The sequence below is a fragment of the Aotus nancymaae genome, unplaced genomic scaffold, assembly GCF_030222135.1.
Source record: "Aotus nancymaae isolate 86718 unplaced genomic scaffold, 86718_ANA_hifiasm-v0.15.2.pri h1tg000046l, whole genome shotgun sequence".
In the NCBI taxonomy this organism is placed as follows: domain Eukaryota; kingdom Metazoa; phylum Chordata; class Mammalia; order Primates; family Aotidae; genus Aotus; species Aotus nancymaae.
Genome location: NW_026988460.1, coordinates 12,385,672 through 12,398,075, shown reverse-complemented (window position 1 = coordinate 12,398,075; position 12,404 = coordinate 12,385,672). Strand labels below are relative to the sequence as shown.

Genomic DNA, 12,404 nt, shown 5'->3' with positions numbered 1-12,404 from the left:
CAAAGCAGCCTTGCCTGGTGATCTGTCAACAGGCAAGAATACGGTGCCCTGGAGAGTCACCAAGTCCATAGAATACTTGATTTGAGCAAAAAATACACCTCCGTTGGTTAAGCTGCTGAAATTTTGTTATAGTAGCAAAACTTCACATATCCTGGCCTTTGTAAACCCTTATTTGCAAGACCAAGAATACAAGTCCAGGGAGGAAAACATTGAAATAACCCAACTAAAGTTACAGGTAGAAACAAGGCAATGAATAGAACCGAGGTCTCCTCTTCCCCTGCTTTGTGTTCATCCCTCTGCAATATCCTGTATGCTTTGCTTCCAGGGGAAACAGCACATAGTGTCAGGACAAGCTGTTGGGTGAGTCATGAACACAGTTTTGCACACAAGTGTAAAAACCATAAATTGCCCAACATTTTACTATCTTGCAAAAATCTTCCCTACTTTACCTGTCAAGTCAGAGATGGATGTACTGGCAGGAAGTCTCAGTAAATTGCAACATTAAGTATCATCACATAATGTTTTTTGCAAGTAATCCAACATGCCTCGGTCTTGTATAGGCTCTGGTGTACTTGAAAATATTACTGTAGCAGGGAAAGTTGCATATAAAGGAATTTTTTTCAAATCCTAAATTATTCACCATATTATTGAAATAGGAAACTGAGTCATTAATAAGTTGTCAACATTTTGAAGGGGCTATGAAATACTCTTACGACGTCTGGTTTCATGCCTGCTAACAGAGCAGTCTTCCCTGTTTTTCTTCACTCTAGGTCTGCATAAAGCTGACAAGATCTATCTTTCATTCTCTTGTAATTCTGGGATTTACGGGATAAAATGCTGCTGTACACATTCCACAGCCATGGCTTCCAGCCCCTGAACTTGATGGTAAGAAGGAGACTTAAAAAAAAAAAAAGCATTCCTGAAAATTTTACTATTTTCCTGATTTATAGGTTGCCAAAAAACTTTCAAAGATTTTTCCACTGGGACAAGTTTAGGAAATTGTAGCCTCAGAAGACTGGGAACTTGAGAATTACCCTGGTTTAATTCTAAAGACTTTATTTTAAGTTAGTGACAGCACAACTAGCATAGTTCAAAGAAAATTCATGAACATGATTCTCTGTGACTGAATCAGAGAGCTACAAAGGATTTAAAGATTGATAATTATGACCCTTCATTGTCAAAGGAGGCTGAATATGAATGTGACTCTCCAGGCAGACAATGATGTCCACATAGCCCAGTCACAGTGCTGCGAGCACCCCTGCTGCTTTATACGTAGGATAATTTATTGTCCAAACTGGCATACTTTGAAGAGTGGAATGACGCAAGGGGTGGGGCTGCTCTGGTAGTTACGCTGATAGAACAAACACATACCAGGGCTGTCCTGGGCAAATCGCAATCTAGGGGTTGCCCTATCTATTGCTACATACTCATATAAGTGGTTGCATACACAAATGCAGGCCAGACCTAGGCAGGTAACACACACATACTGGCTGGTTGAGTACTGTGACCGACAGGGGCTGCCCCATCTAAACCAGGCATTGTTATTTAGTTGCAGATAATTGTTCCCATACATGAATCTGACCTATGGTTGCCAAATCTTCCCATTTTTAAAGAGAAGCTGGAAATCAATATTGGTATCTACACTCTTCAATTGCCAAATGCTGGCTGGCAGTCATATAATTCAAAAACTCAAAATACCACACAGGGCAAGAAAGCCTCTAGCTTGGGAGGCCACCTGTTTGTGACCTCTGTCTCACAGAGTGGCAGAGGAAACTGTAGCACTGTGAGAGGAACGTGCCCATGGAGCTGCTTGTGTCTCACCCATGCTTTTGCCCCAAGGGAGAAAGAATGGGAAGATTTATGCAGTTCCAAAATTAATGAATTCATCTATTCAAAAAATGCTAACCGAATATGCCTACAAGTCAGTCTAGCTTTGCTTTTTCTAAAATCCACAATTTCCTTTAAAAAAATTTGGCTCTTGGCCGGGCGCGGTGGCTCAAGCCTGTAATCCCAGCACTTTGGGAGGCTGAGGCAGGCGGATCACGAGGTCAAGAGATCGAGACCATCCTGGCCAACATGGTGAAACCCTGTCTCTACTTAAAATACAAAAAAATTAACTGGGCGTGGTGGTGCGTGCCTGTAGTCCCAGCTACTTGGGAGGCTGAGGCAGGAGAATTGCTTGAACCCGGGAGGCAGAGGTTGCAGTGAGCTGAGATCATGCCACTGCACTCCAGCCTGGCACCTGGTGACAGAGTGAGACTCTGTCTCAAAAAAAAAAAAAAAAATTTGGCTCTTTGGTCTAGGTTGGCTGGCTTTATCCATCAAACCAATACGGGTCTTAATCTTCATCCCAGCAGGAAGTGGACAGGAATGACATCTTTGCCTTTAATTACAGAGGAAAATCTCTTCTAAAAGTCATCTTCCCCCTTTATCATTCTCAGAGGCTACCAAGCTGACTTTCTCTAGGTGTCATCAGCCAGGACCGGGTCAGGTGATACCATCAGCCATAGGGGAGATTGGGGAAGAGAGTGGGCTCATTATTTCAGGCTTATAGCAAACACGACACCATAACAGAGCACACTATTGCCCCAAACAAAATCAGAGTTCTTGGCAAGGCAGGAAAGAGGAATTGCTGTTGAGTAGGTAGGAAATCAGCAGTGTCTGCCATAACTGTGCAATTCATCTTTCATTTAATGAACATTTTTTTGAGCAGCTTTTAATTGCCAGAACCTGTTCTTGGGAGCAGAGATCCCCCATCCAGACCTTATATCTTTGAGGGGTGAGAAATGAGACCATTTTTAAAAGTAAGCCTCACAGTATTTTTTTATTCTATTATTATTTTGGTGACAGGATCTCACTCTGTCATCCAGGACTCATAGTATTTTAGAAGCTGAGAAATGCTTTGAAGGCAAATGAAGCAGAGAAGAAGGGTAGAGAATGGTGGGAAGTCTGGGAGGAGGGTCACAATCTGACACTAGGTCATGTAGGAAGGACTCTCAAAGGAAGAGGCATTTGACCCAAAAGATGTAAGGGAGAAAGTCATGCATCCATGCAGGAAGAGAGCATTCCAGGCAAAGGAAAAGGAATTACAAAGGCCCTGAGATGGTCATGGGTCCATGTGGTTGTGGAAGAAGAAGGTCCGTATTGATGGAGGGGAGGGAAAGCCCATAGAGCAACAGCGAAGTGACATCAGGGCAGGACACGGGACCCAGTGTGCATTATAAGGACCATTGCAAGGGAGATGGGAAGCCAAGGAAGGGTGCTGAGCAGGGGATTCACATGATCTGACTTGTGGCTTAACAGGATCACTCAGACTGCTTTGTTAAGAAAGCGCTGTAGAGCTAAGGGTAGAAGCCGAGAAACCGGTATTGACGTTATTATGATACTCCAGGCAAGAGATCATCAACTGCTTAGACCAGAGTAGTAGCATTCTTTAACACATTAAAAAACATGTGTTAGATATGAGACTCGGTGTGGTGGTTCATGCCTTAATCCCTTAATCCCAGCACTTTGAGAGGTGAAGGTGGGCAGATTGCTTAAGCTGAGGAGTTCTAGATCAGCCTGGGTGACATGACAAAACTCCATCTTTACAAAAATACAAAAACTAGCTGGCTGTGGTGGCTGGTGCCTATGGTCTCAGGTACTCTGGAGGCTGAGGTGGGAAGATCACTTGAGCCCGGGAAGTGGCAGTTGCAGTGAGCCAAGATAGCACCACTGCACTACAGCCTAGGACAGAGCAAGACCCTGTCTTGAGGAAGAAACAGATATATATGTAGAGAGAAAATTAAAAACAAAAGGGAGACAGAAATGTCTTCTCGTCTTCTCTCAGCATACGTGTCTCTTGCTGCTAATATTGTGTAGAAGCCAGATATTGAAAGAGCGATAGTCTTTTTCATTTACATTTTTTCCCATCTTACTAGCTTCTATTCTGTACTATTAAAGTTAATTATTGAGCTGTAAGACAGTGATCCAAGAACCTATATATTTCTTTTCCTTCTGGTTTGCAGAGCTCCTTACCCTTTGACATTTCATGAAACCAAGAGGAAATGTGAGGAACTCAGTATGATATCTTGTTTCAGGATAAATTTACCAAATTAAAAATCAATGGCAAGTGATCATGTTTTCCTTTTGGTTTTAATAACCAGTGCTTAATCCGAGAAACCTGCTTACTTAGATATTTTTGTTCAATAATCATCTGTTGTTATCCCTATCGAAATGTGTAGCTATGGATGACTGGGTAGACTCTGAAGGGATAAAATGAAGGAGGGAGCAGATGGTGAATGTGAAAAGAGGGGAGAAAAGGAGGAGAATGGGGAGTTAAAGATACGCAGATGGGAGCTCTGGCAATCTTGAAGCAATGCACAAAAGAAGAAAGAGCCAGTGCTTCTCCAACCACATCTGTGAACTGTACCAGGCTTGCAGCTGTGCTTTCTTGTCTAGAGAGTTCTCAATTGACCCAGGGTTCAGACAATTCCACTGTCACCTCTGGGGAGGACCAGTGGAAAGTCAGAACTTCCTTGTTTAGAAGCCAGATGCTTGTGTAAAGAAAATTCTGCTGCAGGTAAGCAGAGATCATTGAAATTCTACAAACTATAGTGAGACTGATAATGCTACAGCATCAAACACACACATCTATTACTTAGTGCATGCTCCCTGCATGCACGCGTGTTCTTTTTTATGTGTGCACACACACGCACACACACATATACCAGTCATTCCCTCATCAATCTGTGCTGGCATTCTGGCATAGAATAATCCTTCAGTTGACCAGAATGATCACCTTAACTCCATTATCTCATCACGTAATATAAGTAACTGTTATTAACCTAATCATAAAAGGTGATGCTATGATTAATATTGCAGACACTATTAACTGGAAAAAACATGCAACACTATTTGGTTCATTCTTATTTTGCAAATGGGCAAACTGAGGCCTGTGGCTATAAGTGATTTGACCAAGGCCACAGAGCGGCTGGGAGACAGAAGGCAAAATAAGACAGGAGTGATTCACAAGCCCCTGTCACAAGGGAATTTTCCGCTTGTAACTTATTAGGGAGGCAAATGTTCTGAAATCATTTTCTCAAATCTCAGATCCATGACTTTTCTGTAGAGCAATGCTGCTGCTTCCTCTCACCCTCCGCCCACCACCACCACCACGTTTAGATGCTGTATTGCTGTATTTCATTTAAGGATTTTTCAGTTTTCCTTCCTCGCTGAAAATATGATGTTGAAAATACACCAAGAAAACTTTTGTCTACCCTCCAAAACAAATATCTTACCAGTCACAACTCCACCATTATAACAGAATTATCTTCATTTTTTTCATAGTCTTTATTTTTTGCCACTTAGCGACTTATTTTTACATAGCTGAAGTCATAATGAGTAGGCTAGTTTATATTCGGACAATTTTACTTACCAATTACAGGACTTTTTTCCATTCTGTGCAATCATCAAGTATGTTTCTGATTAATACTTGTCAATTTTGGAATGTACATATATGGAAACTACTAAAGCTGTTGAAAAGAATATCAGCAGTAATTCAACCACTCTCCGAATAACTGATGCATTTCCCCAGCCTTTATATACATGCTTCTTATTTTAAGAATTAAAACTAATGCTGCATGAACAGGTTTCTATTTGCTTCCTGCCCCCTTCGTTTAAGAACAAGGTGGAGACTAAAGGCTCTCAGCCTTAGTTTCTCCATATGCAAAATGTCATGATTAAATAAGTCATGCCAAGGGCTGGAACAAGGTGAGGGCTCTGTTAGCGTGTACGAAGGGCACTTAGCCATGGATGGCAGGAGACAGTGTTCTGTACTGGGCAGAGCACAGGCTTGTAATCGTCCTCCCGCCTAGGGCATCACTTCCAGGTCTGGGTCCGTGCCGCCTTCTGCTCCTCTGGGGCCGCCAGGAGGCGCTGTGGCCCCGGTGCGCGGCAGCGGCGCGACGCGGACCCTCCCCCGGAGTCCCCGGCGCCGCCCTGTCCCAGCCTCCTTTGCGGGTAAACAGACATGGCCGGCGAGGGAGATCAGCAGGACGCTGCGCACAACATGGGCAACCACCTGCCGCTCCTACCTGGTAACCGCCCGGAGCCGTTCCCTGGAGGCGGGAGTGGGGCGAGGCCCGGAGCCGCTAGCGGTGCAGCTGGGCCTGGGAGGCGGGCGTGGGGGCGCCGAGACTGGCCAGCCAGCCTAGCAGGGCCGCACTGGGAGGCTGCTTCACGTCGGCCGTCGGCCAGCGACGGAGTCGCGGCGCTTTCTTTGCTGCTGTGTCGCCCCGAGCTGTGGGCTAGGGTGTCGGGAGTGGGGGGGCGTTTGCTCCCAAGAACAGGGAACCTGTCCTCCCATTCTCCCTGTCTCCTGAATTTAGCTCCTAGGAAATGCTCTGAAACTAGGGGACCGGGTCAGATTCACAGCTGTTACTTTTGTTGGACTCCTTCCTTTTAAGAGTGAGAGCTAACATGTACTAAGCACTTACCATGTTACGAGCCTTGCAGTTAACGCTTGGCATGCATTTCGCCTTTTAATCCTTCCCATATCACTTTTCAGTTTCCGATTTGATAAGCGAGTAATGGATTTGCAGATAAGTTCAGTGACTTGCCCAAGGTCACACAGTTGCAGATCCAGGATTCCAGCCCGGGTGTGTCTGTCATATCTCTAAACCACTTCTGTATTTAGTTTGTTTTTCTTACTACTGGTCTGTTTTTTCTCAGGCGTGTACGAATATGCTTAATCAGAGATACTTCGTTTTTCTTTTTCCTGTGTGTTGTGTGAAGTGTTTAGACCTTGGCCTTATGTTGAAATACTGAGCAGAAAACAAAAAGGCATGGAATATTGTATAAACTTTTCATGGAATGCTTTTCAAGAGATGCATCTAAACTTGAGACTAGGATCTTCGTTATATGACAGACAGTATATTGGGTGTTTTGGGGATGAAATAAGAGCTAATACGGAATCTGATACTTGAGATTTACTATCTAGGCGGGGCTCCTGAGAATATAGCTAAACATAAATCAGCTGCAGAGGCGGTTGATTTAGGGCCAGATAAATGAATGCTTTTATGGTTTTTCAGAGACAGGTTGTTCGAGAGTCAGAGGAGTTGGGGAAAAGCCTTTTACGGTAAAGCAAGAGACATCCAAAAGCACATATTTAGGATATGGTTGTGGGACATAAGGCCTAGGAGGTAGATTGGGTCTAAGTTGTTGACAATCTGGCATTTCTTGCCGGTGGGTTGGGGTTTTTCCTGTGGGTTGCCAAGAAACAATGTTAGGTATCAGGTAATTGCCTAGGGAAACCTATGCTTGGAAGATTAATTTGTCCACTGCTAGCAGCATGAATTAAAAGAGGAAGAGACTGAGTGCATGCCCACCATATAGGAGAGAACTTTGATAAGTCATAGTCAGTGGTTGTTCTTGAAGCCATCCTAGCTGAATTGACATAAAGGTAAGTATGCCAGCCTTTGATGGAAAGCTGAGCTGTTTTTTCAGAGACATTAGCCCTACTCTCTGTGCCAAATCCAGTGTTTCAGGGAGAATGGTGAATAGAAGAGGGAGGATAGTGATGTTCTGTCAGCATTCACATGGTGTCTCTGCATGAGATGAGTCATCAGACTTCACTCTGATAGCTCTGAACAGTCAGTGTGTGTGGTTTTTTTTTTTTTTTTCCAGAAAAAAATAGAGGGCCCAGAGATGATGTAGATATAGCAATAATGCCTTTCCAAATTACACAAGTTTTATTTGTAGAACAACGTTGGATTTTCCATAATTCCATGTAGTACAAGTTGTTCCGAAGAGTAAATCCTCTAAGTTCCAACAAAAAGCCTTATATTTGAGATGTGAATAATTTATCCTAGGCAAGTGAAATGTTAATAGTAGGGGAAAGTGGTTTTTAGCTATATTTATGAAAAAATGTTACTAAAGAAATTATTTAGAGACTGGAAGTCAGAAGAGTTAAAATGTAAATTTTTAACAATATTAATTCCAGCCTTTGAGCTGATAGTTTATCTTTTAAACTTTCTGTAGTAGAACAGTAAAATGGGTTGTGCTGCGTGCCAAGTGATAGCCATGTTGTCAGAGTTGGAAATACAAAGAATTTGATTTAGAATATTTTTCTCATTCATTTAGATTGTTCTTTATCTCTTGGTGAAACTTACATGTTCCAAGGAAAATTTGTATGAAGTGTTAGACCATTGACCACATATAAGTTGAAGTCATTCTGTTTTTGAGGGAGTTTTATGGCTAGGAAATTGTAACAATAAATAGAAAGTCCAAGGCAGTTACCAAATTGAAAAACATTTGTATTTTCTGTCAGGTACCTGGTTAGAAGTGGTTTGACTTAAATAATGATATGCACAAAGGAAAAAAAGGATTATTTTGTAATGACATTTTATCGATTTAGAAGTTTATTTGGGGCATTTAAAAATACATGAACTGGGGAGTGAGAAATGAGATTCAGTAATCCTTTATTGTCCATCTAGGCCAGGGTTTCCCAACTTCAGCACTTGACTTTTGGGCTGTAGAATTCTTTGGGTGGAATTGTCTTGTGCATTGTAAGATATTTAGCTGCATACCTGGCCTCTACCCACTAGATGCCAGTCAGACTCCCTTAGTTATGACAACCAATATCCCCTGAGGGGCAGAATCACCTGTGGTTGAAAATCATTGATCTAGGACAGGAAATTTACTCATACTTTGTATGAAAAGGACAGACTCACAGTTAGTAGAATATCACCTGTATTGTGTAGCTTTTTCTAATTTTCTTTGCTGTCATGGGTAACATCTGGTTTTCTAAGACATTCTTTTAAAATGTTTTATGCTTCATGCCAACTTGATTTTTAACTTTAAAATTACAAAGCAAAACGGTATGAAAATGACTGCAAAATCTTTGTCCCGCAGGCTGGAGTGCAGTGGTGCAATCTCAGCTCACTGCAACCTCTGCCTCCCGGGTTCAAGTGATTCTCCTGCCTCAGTCTCCTAAGTAGCTGGGATTGCAGGCACCTGCCACCACACCCAGCTAATTTTTTATTTTTAGTAGGGACGGAGTTTCAAGATGTTGGCCAGGCTGGTCTCAAACTCCTGATCCACCTGCATTAGCCTTCCAAAGTGCTGGGATAACAGGTGTGAACTACCACACCCAGCCTTCATTTTATAATAATGGTGACAGTCAGGGGAATGATATCACTAGAAAAATGCTGTAAAATTCTTCCTGCCAGATTCTATCTTTCTCTCACTTTTAATTAACAGATCTTGCCTGCTTTATTTCTTTTCTTTCTTAGGTAGGAACTCTTTGAAGTTGAGAAAGAAACTTAGAGATTGACTTGTTCAAGCCTGTCATTTTGCAGATGAGGAAACTAAAGTTTAATTGGGCCGAATGAGTTGTCTAAGGTGTTAAAATTACTGGTGAAGGAGAACAGAAAAATCTCCCATATAGAAGAATTTTAAATAGCTTATATAGGTATTTCCCCTTCAAGGGAGTGGAACATAATTCATCACCCCTTAAGTATAGGCTGCACCTGGTGATTTGCTGCCTAAGGCTGCAATGTGAAAAGGAGGGGAAGAGTAACTTTACAGTGGAAAAACCTGACACATACTGCTTTAGGCAGGTGATCAAGGTTAACATCAGCAGGGATAGTTCATAATATGTAGGCTTGATATGTAATAAAAACAGTACATTGGCGACAGACCCCATTTCTAAAAAAGAAAAGAATAACAATACTACACTTCTGTGGTCTTCCTCCCTAAAACACATAGCTTCAGTCTAATCATGAGAATTACATCAAACAAAACCCAGTTGAGGGATACTCTACAAAATAGCTGACCAGTACCCCTCAAAACTTGGAAACAAGCAAAGTCTGAAGAATCACCCTAGCCGAGTGGAGGGTAGGAGACATGATAACTAAATGTAATATGGGATCCTAGAACACAAAAAGATTAGATAAAAACTAAGGAGGGCCAAATAAAATGTGATCTTTAGTTATAGTAATGTACCAAGACTGACTCCTTCGTTGTAGCAAATGTACAATGCTAATATAAATTGTTAGCTATAGGGGAAAAGGATGTGTGACGTACGGGAGCACTCTGTACTATCTTTGCAACTTCTCTATAAATGTTAAACTATTCTAAAATGCAAAGTTCACTTAAAAAAAAAAAGATAGCTAGTAACTGAGCCCAGCATAAACCCCAGCCCTCCGGCTGCCTCTTCATAGTACTGTAGAGTTACCAAAGGCATGTGGTTTTACAAGTACCCCTTTTCTGAAGATGGAATTATGTGTTTGAAAGGGTTTTCATCTTTTTTTTTTCTTACAATATTCTACTCTTACAGCAGAGAGTGAGGAAGAAGATGAAATGGAAGTTGAAGACCAGGATAGTAAAGAAGCCAAAAAACCAAACATCATAAATTTTGACACCAGTCTGCCAACATCACATACAGTATGTAATTTAGTAATAGAGCTAATATAATATACATTTAAATGTAGAAAAAAGTTCATAAAAACAAGTGACAGATTTTTGTCTTACTGGATATCAAATTGTGGATGGGGACATAGGCTATTTACAAGTAGATAAACATGTAACTATGTTTTTTTTTTTTTTTTTTTGAGATGGAGTCTTGCTCTGTCACCAGACTGGAGTGCAGTGGCATGATCTTCGCTTACTGCAACCTTCGCCTCCCAGGTTCAAGTGATTCCCCTGCCTCAGCCTCTTGAGTAGCTGGGACTACAGGCATGCGCCACCATGCTTGGCTAATTTTGTATATTTTAGTAGAGACGGGGTTTCACTATGTTGGCCAGGATTGTCTCGATCTCCTGACCTCATAATCTGCCCCCCTTAGCCTCCCAAAGTGCTGGGATTACAGGCATGAGCCACCGCACCCAGCCGAAACTGTAATTTTTAAGAAGCTTAATACTATGTTGTGATGGAATTGCTTGAGGAATTGTTGCTCTTTATAGTCTTTCTAGTAATTGAGCTATTAAGTACTTCTCTGTACTTCTAGGTACTGGTGTGTTATTGAACATGTAACATTTTATACTTGTTGTTTGTGATATTTGGACATAGAGATGTTTCTTATCTTGGTAAAAAGAAAATAGCTTGTACTGAAAAATTCTTGAATTTGTATGTTTTTGAGATATTCATAAAAGATTAGAAATTCTTCTAAGAGTTAAAGTTGTTAGATTAAAAAGTATATTTTCACTTGGGGTGCTTATATACCGCATTTTTTAAGTAAATATTTGTAACCCTATTTGTATTTCTTTTTTTTTCTTTTTTTCTTTTTTTTTTGAGATGGAGTCTTGCTCTGTTGCTTAGGCTGGAGTGAGTGCAGTGGCACAGTCTGGGCTCACTGCAACCGCCGCTTCCCGGGTTCAGGTGGTTCCTCTGCCTCAGCCTCTCTAGTTGCTGGGATTACAGGCATCTGCCACCACACCCGGCAATTTTTGTATTTTTAGTAGAGAGAGTTTCACTGTATTGGCCAGGTTGATCTTGAACTCCTAACCTCAGGTGATCTACCCACCTCAGCCTCCCAAAGTGCTGAGATTACAGACGTGAGTCACCATGCCCAGCCTGTATTTCTTTTAATGTGATTTGCTGTTTAGTCTGTTGAACTTGTATTTTTATTTGTATTTTTATTACATATCAATCATGACACTGTACCTATATATGTTCTTAAATAGTACCTAGGCGCTGATATGGAAGAATTTCATGGCAGGACTTTGCACGATGATGACAGCTGTCAGGTGATCCCAGTTCTGCCACAGGTGATGATGATCCTGATTCCCGGACAGACATTACCTCTTCAACTTTTTCACCCTCAAGAAGTCAGTATGGTGCGGAATTTAATTCAGAAAGATAGAACCTTTGCTGTTCTTGCATACAGGTAAAATATTAGAGTCCATTTGCTTAATACATTTCCTCTCATGGGTAATTGCAGTGGTCAGTGTTAAAGCCAAAGCAGGCTGTTGTTTTGCATGTACAGGAGAGGTTGGGTAAGAATGTGAGGTGAGGAGTTTGGTTAAGTAGAAATTTGATAGTGCAAGTTGGAGTATTTTTGTTCATTTCATTACCATCTAACTCAGCTCTTCACTGTCATACACAATTTAACTTTCTGGTATTTGAAAAATTTTTAATCATTAATATTTCATGAAAATCATTTTTGGAATCTTAGTTTCAATAACTCTCTTTAATAAAGAGAAATAAGGCTTTTATATTTGAACGTAAAGAATTACTTTTCCAAAAGAAGTGGTCTGTTCTTTCCCTTTCTCTCTCAAAATTGTTAAGTTGTACCATTTTAAATTGGAGCTGAACTTTTGAGTATCCCATGGCAAATAAAGGAAATCTGCAGTAGAGGCAGGAAATACATAGAGGAAGCTCCCAGCCCCGTATAGTACTGCCAGTAAGCAGCAGAAATGGTTAAG

The 12,404-nt window shown here is 41.3% G+C and overlaps 1 protein-coding gene across 5 annotated transcripts in view; it reads left to right on the top strand.

Moving 5' to 3' along the window:
* The first annotated feature begins 770 nt into the window (after positions 1-770).
* Positions 771-12,404, top strand: part of CRBN (cereblon) — a 55,306-nt gene continuing 43,672 nt past the window's right edge. For 2 of the 5 annotated variants that reach the window (XM_064361947.1, XM_012468504.3), the window contains exons 1-3: positions 5,991-6,077; positions 10,319-10,425; positions 11,664-11,866. In XM_064361947.1, coding sequence (XP_064218017.1) covers positions 6,011-6,077; positions 10,319-10,425; positions 11,664-11,866 — 377 coding nt within the window. In that variant the 5' untranslated portion in view covers positions 5,991-6,010. Of the gene's footprint in view, positions 886-5,990; positions 6,078-10,318; positions 10,426-11,663; positions 11,867-12,404 lie in introns of those variants that run through there. The other 3 variants (XM_064361948.1, XM_021673483.2, XM_064361949.1) reach the window with 2 other exon arrangements.